This window comes from Cryptomeria japonica, chromosome 7 (genome assembly GCF_030272615.1).
Source record: "Cryptomeria japonica chromosome 7, Sugi_1.0, whole genome shotgun sequence".
Classification (NCBI taxonomy): domain Eukaryota; kingdom Viridiplantae; phylum Streptophyta; class Pinopsida; order Cupressales; family Cupressaceae; genus Cryptomeria; species Cryptomeria japonica.
In genome coordinates, this window is record NC_081411.1 from 398,531,908 (window position 1) to 398,556,518 (window position 24,611).

Consider the following 24,611-nt stretch of genomic DNA (forward strand, 5'->3'; position numbering starts at 1 on the left):
TCTTACCAAATCTCTCCCTTGGGTGTGCTCTCTCATCAAGCGAAGAACCCAAGGGTGATTGCAAATATATTTTGTGTTCCTCTTTGCATCTTCTACAACTGGTGTCACCCAATCAAGTTTTCCTATATCCTCCAAAAGAAGGTCAAGGACATTTGCTACACAAGGTGTCTTGGAAAAGAGTGGGGTGCCTATCTTGGAGGATTCTACTTGCTGCCACATATGTTGCTGCATTATCCGTGATTATTTGCACCACATTCTCAACTCCCACCTCCATGACAATTTGCTCCAACATTAGAGCCAAAGTTTCAGCATTTTTCACCTTGTCGGAGGCATCCACCGATTTCAAGAACACCACATTGTTCTTGCAAGAAACCCAAAAATTAATTATGGTGTGGTTTTTGCCATCTGTCCACCCATCGGAAAGACTAGTGCAGCCATATTTTCTCCATTCTTTTCTTTGGTCTTCCACCACTTCTTTTGCCCTATCAACTGCATTTGTGAGCAACCTACAAGTACAAAGTGAAATTAGGTCTTAGTATACAATTTTGATTTAATAAACAAGAAAAACATTTAAAAATGAAATCAAGTGGACTATTTACTAACCTCCCACCCAAGTCCTTGCGAGAAGGGGCCTTGTATACTTTTCTTGAAATTGTCGATCTAGTAGCCAAATTAAGCCAATAAGGATTGTCTGCCACATTGAATGGGATGTTGTTGAAGTACCAAAAATCGACACATGCAATGTTTGTTTTCTCATGCACCTCCCTATTCCATCCAGTTGCCTCTAATGATGGTTGTGCTCCAGGTGTGTTCCTGGGCACAAAATAATTACCTACAGACTATGGCACTGATGGTGATGTAGCAGGTACTCTACTAGAAGAAGCAGAAGTGGTGGTTAAGGTGGTGTTGGGTTTGCGGTTACATGGGCCATGATGAGAGTCCACTATGCCCTAAAGTGCTTCTTCTTCTTCTTCAAGGTTAATTGAAGCACCTTGAGATTCAACTATGGTTGTTCTCATGGCTAGTTTTGCCCTCTCCCTTCGCAACTTTTTCTCTTCCCCAGCTGCAAGTATGGCATTAACATCTCTTTTTATTTCTTCTATGGCCCTAGGACATACCCTAGCATCATGCTTCTTGATGCCTGCAAGGTGGTATTTGAGGCGGTTTATGCCTTCGTGAAATACTTTCACATTTAATGCATATCACCAACCCAGGTTCCAGTCCTTTAAAGGCATACTTCCAAGCCCTATTTCTAGCACCTTTAGGACGAGTGCCTACATTTCTAGATGGGCATGCATCTACTGATGGGGTAGACCCTGAAGTTGAAGCCAAAGCTGAACCACTTGTATTTGCCATTATAAATTAATGGTTAACTATTAACCTACACATACAAAGTGAAAAGACAAAGTTAATTTTTTTGTTAAAAAATTTAGCAAACTATCTAAATTAGTTTAAATAATATTAGACATTATTGAAAGTTGAAAAAAAAAAAAATTGTTAGGGTTTTTTTTTTTTTTGAAAAAACTAGAGATTCTTGAAAAGACAGTGAAAAAAATCAATAAAAATTGTCAAAAATGGTGTTAAATCTTGTTCATATGACTCTAAATCAATTTTGACTACTTAGGAATGATTTTCTATTCATCTAGATGCAACAAAAAATAAATAAAATGTTTTTAAAAAACATAGGAAAAATATCAGAAAACTTACCTGGGAATCTGATTTTGCTTTAAAAACCACCTCAAATCTGCTTCAAATCCGCTTATAATTGACAAGAATCAATGGAAATCAGATTGGAAATGCTTGGGAGGGCGTTTTCCCCCTTATTAGCAAATTAGAAAACACAAAATGATGAAATGAACACGTTTTTTGATGTTTTCAGCATATAGTGCAGCGCCGAGTTTTTAATACGGACTTGTTGAGTTTTTGACAAAAACTCGGGGAGTCAATGGCATAAATACTTGCCAGCAGATAAAACTCGCGAGTTTATAGAAACTCGCCGAGTTTTCTGCGAGTGAAGCGTTTGCAGACGAAATTGTGGATTGGTGCATTTAACCACAGAGAGTTAGTTTTTAGCTTGTATAGAAACTTCTACACGAGTTCAGTGTGAGTTTATTTAAAGTGCATTTAGTTATTCTATTTGCATTTCACTTTTTGTAAAGAGTGAATTTTAATTTTATTTAGCTAATTAAATCTAATAAACTGTAGATATATATTAATAATTTAAATTCATCTTTTACAGGAGAAGGAACTTTTTGAAGATTAGATTTTTGCTAAATAGTATAGAGATAGGCGCAAGATGGAAGAAAGGTATGCGGTGATAAAATAGCATGGAGCTGTTTTGTGAACTGTTTGTAGAGGTTTACTTAAAAACTTTTTGAAGAAAATGAAAAACTGATTTTAAGGTGTCATTATTTGTGTTAATTTTTTATGCTTTTGTTTGAAGTTTCAACTTCTGTGTGATTGATGCAATGCCATAAAATAATTTCGGTTGTATAACATTTAGGACAACAGTCATCTTGGTTGAAACTTTCATAATTTACTCCTTTTGTTCCCTCTCTACCTTTGTCAACATTCATTTGGTTCTTCCTATGAAAAATTTCATTCCTTTGTGAACAAAATTTGTTTTAGTAAATCATCCATTCCATTTTCCCCTGGCCTCCCAACCCAACTCTAAAAAGTTCATTATTTTTGTTGGTAAATATTTTATTTGCTACTAATTTACCAAAAGCCTTTTCTTTCTAGTATTTTGCTAAGTGTTCATCAATTCCTTTTTCTTGTAATTTGACAATGTTTGTGCTTCTTCTTGGCATAAACACCATACTGGTGGAAACTTTCTTTATAGAAAATAAAAGATGCCTTCCCATTAAAAAACATTAACTGTATTTGATAAAACATCTAACCATTAGATTTAGTTCATAGTACCTTGGTAAACATATTATCCTTTGAAGACAATTAATAGGCGTCATACGTGTATCTTGTTTCTGGCTTTCAGTAAACTCTAAAATTTATAACCTCGTGAATATTTCTTTACTCCACCTGTTAATTATCTCCATAACCTCCTTGCAATTCCTCTTTTATCCTCATGTACCTCCATGATTCTTGTACTGTTTTTTACCCCGAGCAATAATTATAGATCTGTTGGTCTTAAGAATTTCATCTTAACATAGTCATTTAAATGCAAGCATTCCGTAGAAAAAAGATGTATCATGCAGTAAAATCAAAGAGTGTCATGTTAGCAACCAAAATACAGCTATCGCTCTTACAGGTCATTGATTGAATCAGCCAATTTTTGGCAACCTCCACTATTGTCGTCTAACTACCCTTGTATTAAAGGAGCTTTTCACAATTTATTTGTGAACCCTAATCGATACTCTTTTAAAAATGCTTTCAACAACAATCTTATCTACTAGTAATGTGGAAAATGATTTTTCCTTTTGCACCAAGTTAAATTGTAATGTCCCCCTTTCCGCTCTAGTTTGTTTTGGGGATTGTTGGTCAATTCGGAGACCCGTTGGTCAATCAAAGGCATAATTAGGGTTTCCTTTTTTCTAGGAGGATGTTTTGGCAATTTTGGTGGCTTGCATGTTGGAATTTTACAGTTTTGATTCTAGGTTCCTTTTGGGTTGTTAGAAAGCTTCGCAATGGTGGTACATGCATAGCGATCAATGGAGTTTGGTAAACTTACTATTTTTAGTAAGTGGGGGTGAGGACAACTTATTTTTCTGGGTTTTTAGAGAGCCTTGCGATGGTGTGACATGCAAGCGAATCTGAAGACTTTTCCGGACTTACTATTTTTAGTAAGTTATGATGGCTACTCAGAATGTGGTTAAAATGCTTTTGGACATACTATTTTTAGCAATATGTTAATTTTAGTAAGTACTATTTTTGGAAGTGCTATTTTTGGTAGGTTTCAATGGTCCAGTTCAGAGGCTATTTCTGGTAGTGCAGTTTTCAATTTTTAAGCCTTTAGTTCACTATGGCAGTTGTTTAGCATTTGGACAAAGTATTTTTAATATTTTTTAATGCCCCCCTTGGCCTAGGCATATGACTTATGTATTTCTGGTTATGACCTAAGGGGAGGTGATTAAGTATTATTTTATGTCATAAGGTTGGGTGATTTATTGTTGAGGGAAAATATTTTATAAAGTGAAATATTAATAAGGCAAGATGGACGCCTTATGGGAAATAAGTTAATTTTATAATATATTTCACTTATCTACCTTGGACGCCACATTATTATTTTATTGTCATTTTTATAAAGTATATTTGCTTCTATGTGAAGGTCGACTTGGAAAGGAGGGGAAATGAAATGCAAATTTCAAATTAAGGTGAAATTAGTGTGCATTTGGGTTTGGCATCCATTTGGAGGGAATGTGAATTTGAATTTGGAGACACCAAGGTTATAAATAAGAGTGTTGGGCTCTTGTTTTGGGATCCATGAATATTTGTAACAAAGTGTTGCCGAATTTGTGCCAGACTTGTGCTTCAAAGTTGAGAGCTTCCTGTTGTGACGTTTTTCACACATATCCCCATTGAGAATGGGGGCCCTCCCTTTTTCTTGCTTTCTAGGGTTTTTGTTAGAGCCTTGTGACCTTCCGACATCAGTATTGCCAAGTTTGTTAGTTTTGAATGGTCTGAATTTTGAAAGTCATGAGTCAGTTTGTGCAAGCCATGGTTAGAATAGAATCTAGACACTATCAAAATGCCTAGAAAGTTTGAAGGACGAAGATTGCAATTGATTTGGGTCAATATGGACAACTTTCTATTTTTGGAAAGTTTTGCTTTTTGCTTTTTCCTATTTTTTAGGAAGTTTCATTTTTGGCATTTTGAGCACGATCCCCAAAGTGGCTATTTTTTAGAAAGTTTTTCCTATTTTTTAGAGAACCTTGCTTTTTCTATTTTTGGAAAAGGGATCTAGGGTTTGCACTGTTGAGTTTGAATTACACTGGAAATGATCAACAAATTCCTCTGAAATTCAAGTTTTGTTCGAAAAAGCCAAATTCCTAAATTTTAGGGGTCATGAGGAATTCAAGGGATGATTGAAGTATGGTTTTCAAATTTCAAGGCAATTCGAGGAGTATTGTTCAAGTTATGAAGATTTGAAGTTTTGATCTCATGGTGCGTGGATTTCTTGAAGTCCGCCCTCCTTGGTTCTTGAAATTCATGAAGTCCGCCTTGGAGGTGATAGCAATGGGTCATGAAGTTGAGAAAGTCCGCCCTTGTCTAAGTGAAAGGTGCCTAAGATGATCCAACTCCGCCCTCACCATGGTGCAAGGAAGTGATAAAGTCCGCCCAAGGGTATGAGGGTAGCATGAGAAAGGTTCTTAAACATCATGAAGTCCGCCTTAGGGTACGAAGCAATGTGGCATGAAGTAAGTAATGTTAGTTTAATTAGGGTGAAGAGCGGATTCCAATTGTCTAAAGCAAGCAACATTGGAATCCGCCCTTTAGGGCTGGGCCCTTCTCACACGCCACTCTCCAATAGGGCCGACCCTATAACTCACGCCTCATGATATGCTTCTCACCCAAATGAAACGTGTTAAGGGAAAAGTAATTAATAAATAAAATATTTATTGCAAGCCGACCTAGAGGTCTATCGCCAAGAGAAAGATATATATATGTCTACTTCAAGATGAAGTAATTCATTTTTCATTTTAGAACACACATCAAAAGCGAATTCTGTCTGCAAGTAAGAGGTGCAAAATACATCAGTATTAAGGCGAATATCTTCAGCAAAGTGCGAACTCCATCAGCTTCTCTCCATTGTTATCTCTGCTGTTAGGAGAGTGCAAATTCCACAAAAGTGGTGTTCATTCATGCAAACATTAAGGCGAATTTACATCCATTAGTCTGCTCCTCATCATGTGAACTGACAGTTGAAGGACCTGCTGTTCTGAAGTTGGTCACAGTTATCAGCGGAAGACATATATATCATCCATCTGCTCTACTGGTTGGTGCAATAAAAGGCAGATCTGAAACCTGTTAAGAGGCAGATCTGAGACCACTGGAAAGTTGAAGATGCTATCAGCCCCAAGGGTGAACTGAGATAAGTATTGTAATCAGAATATTATTCATAATCCATAATCAGATCTGAGGATCTTTTCTGGCTGGGTTTTCCCTCCTAGGAGGTTTTCCCAGGGTAATAAGTGTCTTATTCAATTTTGGTTATGTTTTTGTTTGTTCCTAAATCTGAAACTTACTAAATCTAACAGCAAACTATCTAAGTTAAAGGTTAATTCTGTTTTCTGAGTTTTCTATTAATCTGAAAGTGTAAAATTTAACAAGTAAAGTCCGCCCTCCTAAGATCATGAATGTGACAAAGTCCGCCCTATCAAGAGGTTGCGTGCACAAACACAAGGAAGTCCTCCCTCCTTGATCACATAAAGAACAAAGTCTGCCTTCATGAAGCTTAAAATCAATAAAGTCCGCCATGAGTTTTGGTGCACAAAGTTGGTAAAGTCCGCCCACTATGCATTGAGTGGTGCATGAAATGAGCAAAGTCCGCCCTAGGAGGAGGACACATGAAGTGCAAATTGGAAGTGAAGTCCGCTCAAATGAAGAAGAATGACATGTTAGAAAGGAAAGAACCAAGGAAATCTGCTTTGAGGAGAGAGAAGTTTGGTTAAGGTTAAGGTGCACACATCTCTCCAAGTCTGCCTTAAAGATTAAGTCTGTGTGCATGACTTCTAGGAAGTCCGCCCAGCATTATGTTAGATGGTGCACAAGCTGTGCAAAGTCCGCCCTACCTCTAATTGCAAATGGAAACAAGTTAAGACAAGTCTGCCCAAGTAAAGAGAATAAGATCAGTCAAAGATACTTGCCAATTTGGAGGAAAAGAGAGTGATATCAGCAAGATTTGAAGATGAAGTTCAAACTAGGACAGAAATAGAAGTTTTTTTTGAAAGGAGAATATTGCAGATTTGGTTCGAAATATGAACTGAAAACTGAATTAGAAACTTGCATTTGTGAAACAAGATGAAGGATTCGAACTTGATAGAGATGACAAGTCAATTGAAGACCAAATTAGAAACATTCTTTGCAGATTTGAAGGACTGAGGATGAAATAGAAACAAATTTTAAGATGATTTCTGAGTTTCTAATTAAGAATTCAAACTCTTATACAAATACCTTGTGCATTCCTCACTTATTCATTTGAAGTTCGAACTTTCTGAGCAAGTTGAGAGCAATTAAGAGAGGTTTTTTGCAGGTGAAGGACATTTTTGAGAGAATTTTTAACAGTTTTTGCAGGTTGGAAGTGATTTCAAGAAAGATTTCAAGTTTAAGTCTGAGATTTTCAACCATTTTTCACAAGTTTGCACACAGATTTTGGAAGAACCTTGACTATTTGGAAGGCAAATTCATTAATTTTCTGAGATTAACATCTGATTTTTCATCCTCCAAGCAGTTTATGTTCTCTTCTTCTCATTCTTCCGAAGGTGAAAATGAGTTTTGTGGGCAGATTATTTGGGTTTTGAACCCAATTTTTCTTCAAAGTTTTAAAGAGAGAGAACAAATTTAGTAGATTTCCCTTCTTTTCTTTCTCACTTTCTGCCTTTCAAACAAGTTAGAATGAATTTAATTGAGTTTTCTTGGACTTGGATTTTCCCTAAATTCTGATTTTGACGTTAAAATCAGACTGTAAACTCCTTAAGTTTGATGATTTTCAGGGGTTTTCATTAAGATTTTCAGAATATCAAAGTATTTGAAAACCTCATTTTAAGGCTAAGTGTTGGAAAGAGAGTGAAAATCATGATACACTTAGCTATGAAACCCCAAAATTACACTTAAATACATACCCTAACTTAAGTTTATTTGTGTCTCTTGCAGATTTGGATGACCTCTGAGGTTGGAACATCACGCAGAATGAAGTTTCAAGTTGGCAAAGATTCCCCTCCGGAATAAAAAATGAACTCTAAATGGAAACAAGTAGGAGACACGAACTTGGGACACATCAACCTCCGAGAGTTTAAGAAGATAATGCATGGCACGGACACTCAACTACCCACTGCGATTGCACGAAGGATGATGCGCAACGGGATAGTGTAGGCCGCCAGTTTCCTTCTAGCAACTCAATGTACCGAGTTAATTGCAGAGTGCTTCAAGCACTGCAACCCAGAGATAGTAGCTCCTGATGGCAGAGTTCTCGCGAATATTGGAGAAGTGGCTATTAGGGAAGCCTTCCACATGCCTGAGTATCACAACACTGTCTACATGACTAGAGATGAAGCAACCCAGTTATACAATGACCACATAGAAGAATATGAGGCTAATATCAACCATTCATGGTTGGAAAAGCCGAGGAAAGGAATTTCCAAGATTATTAAACTCCTTGTGAGGGCAAACTCCTTGTGAGGGCATATTTCAAAGAAGATTACGAAGACCTCATAGTCCTGCCGAACAAAGTCATGGGCAGCCAGCAAGGTGCTCCTTTCGAGCCATGGATGTACTATTTTATCCATGAAGTGACTGTTGGAGTTAAGATGATAAACTGGGCTAGAATCATTAGTGATTTTTGGATGATCAATTGAGAAACTTTGAAAAGAATAGGATATTCTATATGAGTTCTTAGTTGGTCTATTCTTTGGCCAGGACATACAGATATAGAGGCCTTGTATGCAGAGGAGCTGTTGGGAATAAAGAGAACCAATTTCATGTTTATGATTGTTATCCACAACTGCACCTGGAGGAGAAATTCCATCTGAAAAGAGTTAATGATGCATTCTTAATGCATATCACGAGAACCCTTCAGGGAGGTATCCATCAACAGGTTTGGGTATTGGTATATCCAATATCCCAGGTTTACTTACTTGAGGATCCGAGGATTCTCTGGACAACCATTTACCCATGTTTCCTACAAATAGGATGGTACTACTTGAGGTCGTACGACAATTGGAGAATTTTATGAGTGTGAAAAGAAAGAAATAAAAGACGGGAGCATCTTCTCTCACTATCGGAAATGGATTGGAAACATGTCCATCGACCCAAGCTGCTACACATGCTGACAAAGAAATTCAATGTTACCCATTCTTCCAGTATCAAGCAAGGAGTCATTTCGATCCTTTTCATCAAATGGGAAAGGTGAATGAAGTAAAAGTTGAGCACAGGCCGGATCTCGAGGATTATTGGGCTAATGCTGCTGATAGCTTCGATGTGAGAAGGAGGCTATGGCTTAGAATTCCATTGAGTTTGATCAGAGTTTCTGACCGTGTAGTAGACCAGCTTGAGGAAGACAAAGAATATGAGCAGCCACATTATGCCACCTTGAAGAATGAGCCCCTTGCCTCCGTTGATTGATCAGATTCTGAAAGATCTAGCCTAGGTTCTTATGAGGCCTGTAATTGAGTACTCCAAGTGGTGGGCAGCTCAGAAAACTAAGGAGCTCAAAGCGAAGAACGTTGTCTTTACATATGATCTCATGGGGGACTGATGAATCTATGTCTTCAAATCATGGTGTAACATCCAGTGGTCCTAGGAATCCAGAAAGTGTTGGATCAAGGAAGAGAAAGGAACCCACTGAGACTTCATTGAGAGCAAAAGGAAAGAAAGTCACCGGAGAAGTAGATGTGAGTAGACGACAGAAGTCAGGAGAAGGTCATTCGACCATAAGTGCTTCATCTACCACACCAATGAGAATTTTGATTGATGAACAAGAATGGGTTAGTGAAATGGAAGATGAGGAAATGACAGTTCCTTCTCTTGTCATTGAGGAGATCATAGAGGAACCAGTTCAAGCCTCATTTCAGGAACCAACACAGGAGCCCAATGTCGCTGAGGTTGTAGAAGTTGAGAACCCGAAACCTCAAAGAGAATTCCTGGATGGTATAGTCACTATGCCAAAGGTTATTGAGGATAATTTTGATGAAGGTGGCATGGAACAATCAACCATTCTTTATTTTTCAGGGAGAGAATGAAAGCAAAGGTTCCTGAGAAAGTGTACCAAGTAGATAACACAACTGCACTCTTGGATGAATTAGACAAGTCTAGCAAAATAAAACCGCCCAAGCCAGCCAAGAGATTTCTTTGATTCAAAAAAATAGTGCAAGTTTCAGGACAATTCAAGTAGCAGTACCAAAGGTAGGTAAAACTCAGTATGATATCACTCCTGAGGAGTATGAGATCACTACCATGAGCTTGGGTAAGCCTACCAAAGTCCAAGAGGTCCAAGACTATGATGATTCCTGCAACACCCTCAAAGCAAGACAAAACAAGGAAATAGAAAAACGAAAGAAGGTTGAAGCTGAAAATGAGCAATGGAAGAGATATGTTCAACATTTGACAAAACCCATTGATTGGGAGGAGGTACCTGTTACTCCACCATACCTCTTCCACAAGAATCATTAAAGGATTATGAGGACATGAAGATGACTTTCAGAGAAGCCAAAGGATGGACTTCTGATGCCTCAGGGCATGTGAACATACTCATTGAGAACCTGGTATCAACACATGAGTCCACCTCTTCCTTATTGAGTAGAATTCAAGATAGTTGAAGCTTGGGAAGATATTGAGGATATTCAGAGCAAGATAATTACATGTCTGAAGATAATAAGAGGGCTTTCTCAACGGGATATTATAGACGGAAAAGTCATCCAGCCCAGTGACATATATGATTTCAGCACTTGGTACTTTGCTTTGATTACTAGGGTTGAATCTTTGAGAAAATATGATGCTAAGTGTTCAAAGATTGAAAAGACCATCAGGAGTATTCAGGACAAAGTCTTTTTTGTGGTAGCTGAGATATTGTAGCAGGATGAGGTGCGAGAGAAGCATCTGCGTGCAGAGAATTTGAGGGCCAAGGTTCAAGGAAACTTCTTCAAAGTTTCAGGGTCGATTCTCAAGGAAGATCTCACCAGGGTTTCAAGTTTCATTCGTATTGATGAGAATTTCTTAGCACAAGCAGCTGACTAGGAGAACACTCTCACCACATGTGCTGATGACGTGGACATGGTTGATTTCCAAATTGGCAGCTTGCCACATGTCACCATGGAGGAGGTTCAACCACTTGTGTCTAGATACATTGAATTTGCAGCATCCCAGAAAGGAAACTAGACAGTCACTTCACCAAGATTAGCAGCTGTGCCACTTGTCCTCTTTTCTCTTTTTGAAACTAATTGAGTTTTTGGAAACCCTAATTAGGGGTTTGATCTTTTAATCCGGGCCCTTGATTGCTGTTCGATCTTGGCCTTTCAAAATTTCTAGACTCCCATATAAGGTTGCCTCCTCTCATTTGGAGAGAGTGAGGTTTTTGAAATATTGTTGCAAGAAGGTCATTTTCAGATAATATATTACTTGTGTGCTTTTTCTTAAGGCTTTGTCATCTCTATTATTTGAGTGATTAGCAAGGTTTTCAATTTCTTCAACATCTTAGTTAGATTTTATTTTATGTTGTTAGATTGAATGAAGGATTTGATAAGTATTGATTGATGGTGTATCTCCGCTCATACTTTTGATGAATAGATGATTTTTATTCATTGTGCAAAGTTAGTCTAAGCTTTCCATTTTGTGTATGCTTAAACTTCCGATCATAAGCACATTCCTTGAAGATTGCATCTGCTTTGTGTAGTTGTCTTAAGTGAGGCGAAGCAAAGTGTGGTTTATTGAGTTCACCAAATCAATACCGTCTCTTGAGTTCATATGAGTGGAGTAGACTTCTAAACGCTTATCCTTTTTATCCTTTGTTTGAAAGTCTTAACCCGAAAAAAAAAAAAAAAAGAGCAGAGCATCAATCGATAGATCCATCTAAATCCCAAAGTTGTGAAAATTTCATGCGCAAGTCCCTTTGTGTATTACCAGCATATCACAACGCCCTTTGAGCTTATCCACACGTCAAGACCTAACAAAAGAAACCTTGGAGTCGCCATTTGATATTCTAGCAATCTTAGCATACGCAGTGATTTTGTTCAAGAGAGGATAAATTATCTTTGGGTACTTTATTCTAATGTTCGGTATATGATAAAACGTACACCAACACTTCCTAGCTTATGCCAGTTTCATGTTTGAGAGATAGCAATTAGCTGATTGGAGAGTCTATTTCTCATTTAGAGGAATAGATTGAGTTACATTGAGATGGATTTTGTTATTGCATTTTCAGTTTTCTGAGTGTTGGTGTGTTTTGTATGTTGCTGGTTTGTTCATGGCTGAAGCAGTTATTTGTTCATATCTCCCCGCTTGATTGTCTGATCATTTTGGGTATTGGCTCGTTGGATTCCTCTCTGCAAGGCGTCCCTTTTTGTTAAGTTTCATGAATTATAGCGAAGAGCTGGATTTTTAAGGCAGATCGCCCTTCCCTAGGCAAGCCATACCATGCTAGAAGTGACCTTGGGATGCGTGTATTAAAGTTTGAAGGCTGTTTGGATTAGTTTGTTGGTTGAGACTTGGGTGTTCCCTTCCTAGCTCTTATTTGCCTCTTATTTGGAGCTATTCGGAGGTGTCTTGAAGGAGATACAAACTTCGTAGTGCTGCTGGTCTGGTTTTTGGTGTTGCTGGTGTGTTATTTCAGATTTGGTAAAGTGTTCTTTTTGGCTTGTATTTTCTAGTATTCATGTTTATAGCTTCTTGGGGTATCTTCTTCTATCTCTTAGAGATTGGAGCTTGATGTACTGACAAGTATTTTGCAAAGTTGCGATTGTAAGACTGTATTCAGTAGTACTGAAACAATCCATTTTACTTCTACACTGTACTTCTTGTATCACCCACTGCACAAGTGGAAGAGGCTGGCTTGCCACCTATCTCTATTCTATTTTGTACTCCTCTCCTCCCACTGAATAAGTGGCTGAGTGATAGTTTGTTTTTTCCAGTCCTCCTGTTGAATACGTGGTTGGGTGATTGTCTTGTTTATTTCCAGTGTTCCACGAGCGTTGGGGATGGGGGGATGCGGGGACGGGTTTTCGGGATGGGGGGACCAAGGGCCCAAGTTTGGGGACGGTGGTGGGGTGGTGGTGCTGATATAGTTATACATATACATATAGTACTTGAAAAACTAGTTTTGAAAAGATGTATGACAGTATAACAGTATAAGAATTACATTTCAAATGAAACTATAGGAAATTTGAAATACTAAATCCAATTACCAAGATTTTTTCAATGCTAATTGCTAAATAAAATTTGACAAATGAAATTGTCAAATTGGAGATTTCTATTATATCGAAAAAGGAAAATATGAATATTTGAATCCATTACAAAGTCTAATAATAAAGATGATTACATGATTCATCATTACAATGAGTAGCCAAATGCAAATACATGTAGCAATAGCATTACAAAAGAGACTAGAGTCAAAGACAAAATGACAAAACTCAAAATGTAGCTAATGGAGGCCTCTAATCATCTGCGAACTCCTCCTCACTGGAACTGTTGGACTCTTGAAGATCAAGATCCCTCAAGCTCACACCAACTAGCCCTGCATCTGAAGTGGTACGATCATCCTCATCAATCTGTGAAGGCTCCTCTGGCTCTAGATCCCATCGTGCCGCTGGACTCTCCTTGTACATAAGTGTCTTGCGGTCCATGAGACACAAAGCTCTGTGTACAGCCACAAGCTTCTCTGCTCTCTTAGAGGTAAGTCTGTTCCTCTTCAGAGAGTGGATGAAGCTATATGTAGACCAGCTCCTCTCAGCAGCTGAAGAACTAGAAACCTGAGATAGTAGACGGATGGCTAGAGTGGTGGTCAAAGATTTCGGGCCATGACAATTCCACCACAAAAGTGGGTCCTCCTATGCCATAGTGTCTATATCCATCTTTGTCGCATCTGAATAACCTCTAAGAGTGGCAAATCTTCCCCACTCAGTGCGAATTGTGCCGGCATCTTTGGAATCAAACATCTTCTCTATGCACCTAAAGAAACCCGCCTTCACCTCATCATCCTGAATCGGTGTCACTCTACCTGGTCTAGCCTTGTACTACTTAGGATTCAAGGCAAAGGCAGCCATATGCAAAGGAGTGTTCAACTTGTCCCATCTATGCTGAATGATAGGCCGGATTTGCTCATTGTAGAATGCTAGAGAGGGGTCCTTCACTCGCACAACAACCCTCATTTGGTCAAGCATAGAGTCAATGCACTCATACACCTCTCCAAGGTTAGGTGCATCCCCATCCCCATATCTGATCACTTGGAATATTGGAGAAATGATGGAGACAATGTATTTTGCATCAGTCCAAAACACATCACTCTTCACTATCTCCTTCACCCTTCTCCCTTGCTCTGTCTTGGCCTCGGCCCACCTATTCCACTCATTAGTCATAACCATGAGTTGCAATGCCTCTTGCAACTCAATCATTCTCTCCAAGAGAATGAAATAGGATGCATATCTGGTCTCAACTGGTTTCAAGAACTCCTTCGCGGAGGTCCTGAAGAGTGCATGTGAAGTGTGGTGGTTGCAGATAAACATCTGCACATCTCTCGCATCGGTGACCACTCCTCTAATCCAGTCAATCTTCCCCATGTCCTTGAGTGCATTGTTCATGGCATGCACACAACATGGGGTCCACCAAATGTGTCTATAGGCTGTCTCAATGAATCTCCCTGCTGCTCTACACACATGGGCTGCATTTGTCACTACTCGCACCACATTTTGTGGCCCAACCTCCTCAATAGCCTCCCCGAGGACCTGAAATTGGAAATCAGCATCTTTACGATGCACTATACAATCAACTGCTCTAAGGAAGTATGGGCCCTTTGCACATGTGACCATGACGTTGATGAGTGGACGATGGCTAATGTTCGTCCACCCATCCATAACTATGCTGCACCCTGATGCCACCCAACATGCCTTCATCTTCTCCATCAAAATATTGATCTTGGAATAGCATTTATCCAAGATCGAGGTCCTCATTTTCATCTCCCTTGGTGGCACATAAGATGGTCCTCCCTTTGCCACCATAGCCATCATCTTCCTATAATAAGGAGACCGTGTAACGTGAAGTGGAATGCCATTGGCAAAGAAGAACTTGCCAATGGATTCATCTATCTCATCTCTTAGCTACACATTAAACATATCAGCAATGGGGTTACTCTGTGGTGTCTGCAACCTACGTTTCCCTGCCCTGGCGGCACTAGAAGTGGAAGTGGATGGAGATCCAAACATCATTCCTCTCGTCTTCGAAGCATGAGAAGTATGTGGCGGATTTTGGCTGTGCTGAAGGGCTGCCCTAGTAGACAAAGTAGTAGGCATTGAAATATTTGTATCATCTGGAACCCCCCAAAGCCTGTTAAACTCAATTTTGTACTGTATATTTTTAGCTTCCTCCAAAAACTTACAATGTCTCACACCTTTTCATCTCCAAAAAAGAAAGTGTGCATTCACCCTACTAATGCTACCAGACCATTTAGCATCACAAATGTTGCACTTCCACTTCCTTGTTCCCCCACTTGAATGTGATGTGCCTTGTACTGATGTTCTTGAGCAAACTGTTTGAGAGGAGACTTAGGATCAAAATGACCCCTAGCATACGGTGCCAACAACTCTGAAGGGCAACCTGTACTAGCTGGTGCACTCGCCATAGAACTAGATTGGGCTCCAGGATCAGCCCCATGGCCGCCCCCCTCATTTTCAGGTTCATATTCTGTATCATTCTCACTATGAGAATGGATTTCCATCTCATCTTCACTCATGCCTTGGGAGCTCATTGTGAAATTGACACTTCATTTCACAAAATGAAAATAAAAATAAAATCAGCCTAGTTTAACAATTTTTTTTTTTTTTATATTCATCTCAAAATGAGATTTGATGTTGAATCTTGAGGGCATAAAAATAATAACTCAAGATTCAACATCAAATCTCATTTTGAGATGAATAGGAAAAAAAAATCCAAAAATGACATTGAACAATGAAAATCAAAAAATAAAACAAAAAAAACAAGAAAAAGTTGAAAAATCCTACCTTGTGCTTGAAAAATCTCTCCAAAATGCAGTAGAATCTTCTTCCTCCTCTTCTTCTTGCTTCTTCTAGATCCTATCACACTTGCAATCACTTTTCTCACCTCTTCAATCAGTCTTCTTCAAGTTTTTCCTCTTTAGCTTGCTGGAAAAAATATTAGTCTTTCAAAATGAGAGTGAAATCAACAAAAAAAACATGGTTTTGTGTTGTTTTGGGGGAAAGGGTGGGGCCCACGTCCAATTAGGGTTACCCCTTAACTCCCAAAAAAGTCACTTTTTAAATTTTTTTTACTTTTACGCATTGCATTTCCGTGGGGGTGACGGGAGACGTCTGGGCGTCTCCCCGTCCCTCGAGAGACGTCTGCACGTCTCTCGAGAGATGGGGATTGGGAGACGTCTCCACATCTCCTTGGGAGACGAGAAGACGTCTCCCCGTCTCCGACGGCGTTTGGGTGGCGATGGTGGGACGACAGGGGACGTCGCGTCTCCGTCCTCCTGTTCGGGAGACGTCCCCGTCTCCGAGACGTGGCCAAAAAGGGGGGGGGGACGCATCCCCGTGGAACATTGTTTATTTCAGTCTTCTTGGATTTGTAATTGGCTGGTTATACCGCCAAGTAGTTTTTAATTTCCAGCATTTCTTTATCCCACCGAAAAGTGGAAGTGTTTGGTCCAACTGCCAATACGTATTGCTCTCAATATTTCATCTGGCTAACGCTAACGGGTGAAATTATTGTGCTTAAAAATTGAAAAAAAATAAGGGGGACATTTCATAAATACATAAAGATTATGGTTATGTGTTCTCGGCAGTTATGATATTATCGTTTACTCTTAGACATTTTTTCCCCCATGATTAGCTTGATATAAGATTTGAACACTAAGATAAACTTGCTTTCAGTGACTGTTATATCATCTATATTGTTCTAACATTATATTGAAACCATATTTGCCATTTGCATTAATGCACTTCTCGCCCATGTGCCTGAGATGAACTCACTTGTAACAATAGTAACCAATATCAAGTTGGACCACGTTCATCTTTGAATCTCTTATGGCGAACATATTTGAGAACTTTTCTCACTAATGAGTTAAGCCTTATTTATCATGTTGCATTTTCTGTAAAAGGCCATTAACATATTAGACTAATTAGAACAATCAACCTTGTCCAAATCACCAGAAACAGCTTTGTTGTCCAAGTCTGTTAGCAATTTTAAGCTCCAATGAGAGTGATATATCAGCTATTGTAAACAATTCCAGAAAAGCTTCTCATCTGCAAGATATGAATTAGCCTCCTGGCTGGCATTGCTTGCTTCTTTTATAAAATATTAAATTTATAATTGCCTGGAAGCAACGTGTTGTAAACAGTTTATATATTTCTCTGTCAAGACATTTTGCTAAATAATATTTTTCATAAAAGGAATTTCAATATCTCCTTTCGATATCCTGTGGTTTTCCTCAACTTATGTGACAATTATAAAATCATCCTGCCACATGCACAATATCTATTTCTCTATTTTCAGGGTTGTAATAATACTCAATCGTAGTAAATATTATAGAAATTGTATGAGCACTGTCCAAAATGACAATGTGTAACAGCCATCCAGCTGTCTTCTTATCATCAAAGGATATATAAATCTCAAATTAATATAGCATGTAGCAAGCACTTTGCATATCATTCCTAGGCATGATATCCCTGAGGACTAGTTGCAATTTTCAAGGACACAATCATTAGCTGGCATTCTTGAAATTGTTTTCTTGTAATAAAAAAGGAGGAACTGCAAGAAAATTTGGGTAAGACAAGCAAAACAAATTATCAAATTAGGCATAGATACTTTCAACCTGGACCAATTTGTGGATATGAATAATATCTGTCTTACTGTCAAATCCTTGGTTTGGGAATCTTGATATTCTATTCTGGTGTGTTTCTCCAGTGGGTCATGCTTCGATAAGGGTTGGCCTATTCAGGTGTTACCCACAATGGAGAACCACCAAATTGCTTGCATGAAAAAATAAAAGACAACATGATTGATAAAGAGAGAAGAATCTTTGTAGCAAGGCCCATGATACCTATCTTATCCAAGTGACATATGCCCATGATACCTATCTTCATCCAAGTGACATATGGAAAGTTGTGGAGACTTTTCTCAAATTTTAATTATCTAATCCATCTAGTAAAATAAAATACACTTTCTTCTCTTCCTCGTGCATTTTAAAGAGAAGCTGGTTGGAGGATGGCAAGGTGGAATAAAGAAGTACAACTGAAATTTTGGAAAGAGCAGAAACGAGGAGGGATGCAATTATTACAATGCTCACTTAAGGCAGGCTTTTCTACTTCATTTCACATGACATCTGTGAAATGTATAGCCCCTAAAGGAGTGGTTCTCTGTTCATATGCTGATTGCAAATTTGGCCCATTGTTTTGATTACACTGTTAATCTATTCCTTATTCTTGGCTGTTGTCCCATGCATAGTTCTACTACTCCACGAGTCACCAACTATGCACCAGTTCTTTTGTGCCAAGCTTTTTAACAGATAATTTGCAACTCACTGCCCCTAGGGTTTTAACTGGTTTTCTGCTAAGTTTCTGCTGAGTACTCGGTGAGTCTGTGGAATAAACTTGGTCCATGTAAAAACATTGTCTGGATGTGCAAAAATTGCAATTTTCACAATAAAAAAATGTGGTCTTTTGTCTTTATAGATCATACACCCAAGGGGAAAGATTACAGCAGCATTTTAGCCTTTGTTTTTTGAATTGCTTATTGATTACAAATATCTTGCTTATACGAGCATCAACACGAGACCAATATAAGCTCCTTGCAAGGAAACACACTAGAAAACACCTATGTGAGACCAAGAGTTACCACTTCAAATTTCACTTTTATTTAGAAACCACTTCCATAATGGAAGCCAACTATGGAAGACCAAGAGACAACATAGAATTCACTTTAGATGTCCCTATGGAGAATTGAACATAGGTCTCCACAATGAAAACCCAATGCTTCAACCAATTAAGCTCAGCCCATAAGACTATCTTTTAGCCTCTTTGTGCAAATTGGAGTTCAAATACATGGTTCTTTTGTCCTTTTTGAAAACAGCATGCAAAATGAAGGTGTGTGTGGTCTTGGAGGCCTTCATTTGGGCTTGGCAGGTTGGGGGTGGGGGCACTCTACCCCTCAACCTACCTTGTACCTGTTGATGTGTTTCTTATGCACATGCGAACACAGAATAAAATACCACAAGTATCTTATCCTCTCTTGAACAAAGTTATTCAAATGCTTAAGATTTGTTTAAGGATCAATCGAAATAACTCCAAGGTTCTGGTATGTAGGGTCTCTACGTGTGGATAAGCACAGTTGGTTTGATGTGATTATGCTGGGATTCACAAACGGGACTTACATCCGATTGTCTGAATGCTTGATTAGCTAGAACTTGAGTCCTAACTACTCACTGGGAGATAAAGAAATATCAAAAGCATAGGGTTTAGAGAATCTATTCTGGGACCTAGAATGTAAGAATATAGATGAACGACTAGGTGGAGTCCTACTGGGCTAGGACTCACCATCAAACTGAACAATTCGACACCAACTCAGTGCAATCTTCTAAGGGAATTTTGAAGATGTTCAAATCATCACCATCAAACACTGATCACCATTCAAGTTAATGCATAAACAATGGACGCATAACAATTTGAAGTTAAGCTCATTCAATGCCGATTGACCACGCAGGGCACACTTACAATCAGTAAGAGGCTAGTGGTATGGACTAGGTGGATTCCACACGAGTGCATTCAACAATTTTCTCCATTCAATCTAATTATCTACCATCTAATATGAAGATCAAACAAGAAACCATGCATATTGCAAAAAACAACACATTTCACCATAACTTAAATGAAAATAGAGTTCATTTACAACTCAGGCAACATTTTTTTGCATTCTCCTCCTAGTCTACTCTAACCTCTATTCTATTTGCTATTCTATTCTACTTACTATTAGCTATTAACTATTAACCTTTACAAATGAAGAGCTTGAGCTTTTATAGTGCTCTCAATACAATTCAACGGCTCAGATCAATTTGAGATCAATGGCCAATATTTTACAATGAAAACCCTAATTAGGGTTTGTTACAACAAACTCAATTTGGCCAATTAGATAATTACAACACATTGGTATGACCAATAGATAGTAAGGGTAGGTGCCTCGGAGTTTGTGCCTTTACTGGTGAGTCAGGTACATTGCATCTAGACATGCTGATGTGGAACCCTTCTGATTGGTGAATGGTGATTGGGATGCCATCTAGGATGCCACTTCAACTTGCACCTTTGTAGACTGGATAGATTCATCATCATGAAGAGATATCAAGAGATATCTCTTGATCCTCAACATTATCTAGCTTGCTCAAAGTAGTGGTGATGGGAATTATTGATATAGCTAAGTCCTTCCATCCTTGCTTGCTTGCCTTGGAGTGATTGTATGATCTCTCCTTTGCCATCTTATAATCTCTCCATGTCAATATGATAGAATGAGAACCTTGAAGATATCCTGCTCTACTGCTTGCATCTGCTGAATATTTGAAGTTTTTTAACCTAGTAGCACTTTAAGACTTCTTCATACATTCAAGGTGTTCTTGATGTTGATGAAACTTCTTGAAGGCCTCTTCCTTGTATCTTGACCTTGATGCTGAAATTCTCTCCTTGAGATCCTTGTTCCGATCCTACTTCAACCTGGCCCATTTGATCTCTTTCCTTACCTCCTGCAAAATGAACAATTGCACATCAAACACACATGATATACATCTTGATCTAATCTTTGATTTTTTGATGATTTCTTTCTAAATCTAATCAAAGGACTGACAGTAATCAGTGAATTCGCTGTGTGGAAGGCAAACTTAATGTCCTAGAGCAAATCTGGGCTGTCTTAAGGTGAATTCGCTGGCTGATAAGCTTGCTGGCTAAGCAAATTCGCTTCTCTTTGGTGCTCAAATGATGAAAACGCCTGCTCCAAAAGACTAGACCTGCATCTCCAATGATGAAATTCGACCTTATGCTGATGGAATTCACTAATGTTCTGCTGAAGTTCGCTAATTATGCTCCATATTCGCATTTGAAGAGAAAAGAATGTTTGAGTTGATGGTTAGAATGAATGTTCTAACTTCTCCTTTATATGCGCTTAGGGTAAAGGTCATGTCTTTTGAGTATAAGGCCGACTCACTTCAAAATAACAAACTATCTTTCCCATGCTGGCCAACTTCACCTCTTGGATGTGAGGAATTTGTTTAATACATGATTTCAAAAAATTCGCTCTAGGTCTTTTGAAAAGGACACGACTTTGAGAATTTCGCTCTTTGTCCTTTGGAAGGACAAGGTCCAAGTAAAATTTTGCTCTTCGTCCTTAGGAAGGACATGACCTATAATGAAAATTCGCTCTTCGTCCTTAGGAAGGACATGACCTATAATGAAAATTTGCTCTTTGTCCTTAGGAAGGACAGGACCTATAATGAAAATTCGCTCTTCGTCCTAGGAAGGACATGACCTATAATGAAAATTTTCTCTTTGTCCTTAGGAAGGACAGGACCTATAATGAAAATTTGCTCTTTGTCCTTAGGAAGGACAAGACCTATAATGAAAATTCGCTTTTCGTCCTTAGGAAGGACATGACCTATAATGAAAATTCGCTCTTCATCCTTAGGAAGGACAGGACCTATAATGAAAATTCGCTCTTGACCTTGCTAAGGACAAGATCAAAATTAAATTGCATCATTTGATTTGATCGATCAAGGTCTGAAACAAGTAGTTCACTCTCTGACCGGCCTAAGGACAAGCCCTAAAATGCATTTCGCTTTATGCCCTCTCCATGGACAGGACCTAAAATGGAATTTTCGCTCTGTGTCCTTCGGGAGGACGGGACCTAAAGACAAAATTCGCTCTAAGACTTCTCTAAGGACAAGGTCAAGGTAGGAAGTTGTTTGACAAGTTAGTCTTTCCGTCAGGATTCAAGGTAGGAATATATCACTTATTTAAGTATAAGTGATATTCCATATATATTGTCAGGATGTTTGAGAGTGGTTTCGGACCTCCAAGAGTTATAATGCAAAATCTAGTTTTTGGAAGATCCTTCAAATTTCCAGACAGTCAAATTTCAGGGCATTTCAGGATCAGGATGACATTCCAGACTTCTAAAGCGAGTTTGCTCTGACTTTGATGTAAAGGACAGGACCTAGGACACCATGCATTCAACCAAGGTTTGATTTAGCAACTTGAAGCCTGACCAGATCTTGCTGCCGTCAAACCCCTATGAGGGGCATTTCTCCTCAATCCCATTGTGGGTGCCTTAGATCCCTATAAGTAGCACTACTTCCAAACTCCTAGCAGACCCATTTGATATATTTTGTAACTTTATATTGGATTAAATTTATATATTTTTAAGAAATTTAAGTAGTTTTAAAGTAGCCAAATTTTGTTGAGTTGGAAATTTTTTGTCCAGCCATGTCTGAGTCAAGTCAAAGTATGTTAACTATGGTCTTATGTACTAATTATTTGGTCTTCCCCTAGTCCCTATCTTTATCTCGCATAATTATAAATTTATCTGTATGTATGCCAATGTCCATGTATTTCTTCATCTTTGTTTGATACCATCCAATAAATCTAAAGTGTGACATTTTAATCTTGTGTTGAATTTTCTGCTTTCTTTACTTGGGTTTAAATAATTACAAGTTCAATTGATCAAAGAACGACAATGGATGGAAGAGTTGATGAAAATAACATATGAGACAATAGATAGGTCTTTACTGTTCATATCCTTAGTTCTGTTGCTGTGAATTTAATTTTAAATCTTGAAGAGGCTTTAGATGCTATAAAGTATTTTCTTCATTTTTGTCTTTTTTCTCTTTCCAACTGTTTTCTTTATGCTGAAGTTTAGTTGATTTTTCATATACAGGTAACTTTATTCTCTCTAGTCAAGGCGGCTGCAAAAATTTATGATGCGTGGTTGGATCTTCAATCTGGGTTTGTTCATGTTGGGAGTAACAATGGACGGCCAAATCCTTCTGCTGTGCTGCCTCTTTCAATATCTGCATCTTCTAAAGGGGCTTTACTTTTCACAGTCCGATTAGACAGCATACCTCAAGAAGGTAATATAACTTTGTGTGATTGCATAAATATTTATTCAAATGATTAGTTCATGAAGATTACATCATGTTATAAATTGGTTACCTCAGGGCTGACAGTCTCCATTTTCTCCAGGAAAATCTTCTATACCAAGAAGTGAAAATCATGAAAATGATTTATCCAAAGTGCAGAGTGTTTTGAACATTCAATATGGAATATCTGGTGATCGAGTTGTTGGAGCACATTCTCCTGTGCAGTTAAGCTCCAGTGGAACTAATGGTGATGGTAATTTGTTTTTCAAAAGTGCTCTTGTTCTACAAATGCCCGTCCTTGAGCCATTGCTTGCAGTGGGTGCATTACCACCATCATCGGATTGTTTAAGAGTGGGCCAACTTATCAACATGAAATGGCGAGTTGAAAGACTGAGGAGTTGTCTGGATGTGTTATCAGCTAAGGTATGAGAAATGACATATCAAATAGATTTGTTATTTATTTATATATGCTAGTAATATTTTCTTTCACACTAACTATATAGCTTTAATTTTTTTTTTATAACAGGAAGAAGAGGATCTGCTCTATGAGGTTGAGGTGAACCCAGAAAATTGGATGATGGCAGGAAGAAAACGAGGCCACGTGTCATTGCCTAATTCTGTAGGAGCACGAGTAATGGTTTCTATAGCATGTATACCCTTGACTGCTGGATATGTCCGCCCGCCTTCCCTTGGTTTGGCTAATATTGATCAGTTTAATATAAGCTGCAACCCAGCAGGGCCACACCTTGTTTGTATACGCCCTCCAACGCTTTGCTCTTCCTTTTGCATGGTAAAATCATGAAACTTAATGCAATATCTTGTCAGCTGATTTAGGAACCTGTTAATTCACTCATAAGTAGTCTGGTATTTCTTCTAGCCATGCCATGCACCAGAGCTAATCTTTTTCTAACACGAAGGTTGTGAAGAGTTCTGTTGCTATAAATTACACTGAACATATTCTTACAATTTGAGAACAGCAATTCATTTGTTGCCTTCATTAACTAGCTCATTTAGAATTTCCAAACTATGGCCAATTTGCAGGTAAAAAATGGTCATGATTAAAGACCAATTTGTTAGTTTCTGTAAATTGGCCCATCAGATGGAAAACTGTTATTTTGTCACTTTTTTTTTTCTATCAGTGAATAAATGTTAAATATGAGCCATTGTCTTGAGCATTTTAACACTTCAAGAGTTTTGTATATAAATTCTGACAATAAGATGGTTTGGGAGCTAGTTTCATCATGAGTATTTCTAGATTGTAGCCTGACTTGAATGATCAGTCTACTACTACCACCTGAACTGAGATTGATATGATGATCCAGTTCTGGTAAGGAATGGTCCTAATGTTTACTAAGCATCGGACATTTGGCATGAGTTTACTCCATGTGTCTTTGAATGCAGTAAAAGAGTTTCATAGGTTTGTTTCTCAAGGATTTATGTATATGTTGTTTCTAATTACTGACATATTTCTTTATTTTTTATATCTACATTTTTCCAGTCAATATGACATTTTATCAGGCAACTTTCTGTGGGATCCCACCTCTACAAATGTGCACAATGATGTTTCCTTTGTAAGTTTTCATTTCAGAGTTCATAATGCAAGCCC

The 24,611-nt window shown here is 38.4% G+C and overlaps 1 protein-coding gene across 1 annotated transcript in view; it reads left to right on the forward strand.

Annotated features, from left to right (window-relative positions):
- LOC131062304 (trafficking protein particle complex II-specific subunit 130 homolog) overlaps positions 1 to 24,247 on the forward strand; it is a 206,542-nt gene extending 182,295 nt beyond the window's left edge. Inside the window, exons 17-19 of the mRNA XM_057995932.2 lie at positions 22,804 to 22,996; positions 23,109 to 23,428; positions 23,532 to 24,247. Coding sequence (XP_057851915.2) covers positions 22,804 to 22,996; positions 23,109 to 23,428; positions 23,532 to 23,807 — 789 coding nt within the window. The 3' untranslated portion in view covers positions 23,808 to 24,247. The remainder of the gene's footprint in view (positions 1 to 22,803; positions 22,997 to 23,108; positions 23,429 to 23,531) is intronic.
- The last annotated feature ends 364 nt before the right edge of the window (positions 24,248 to 24,611 follow it).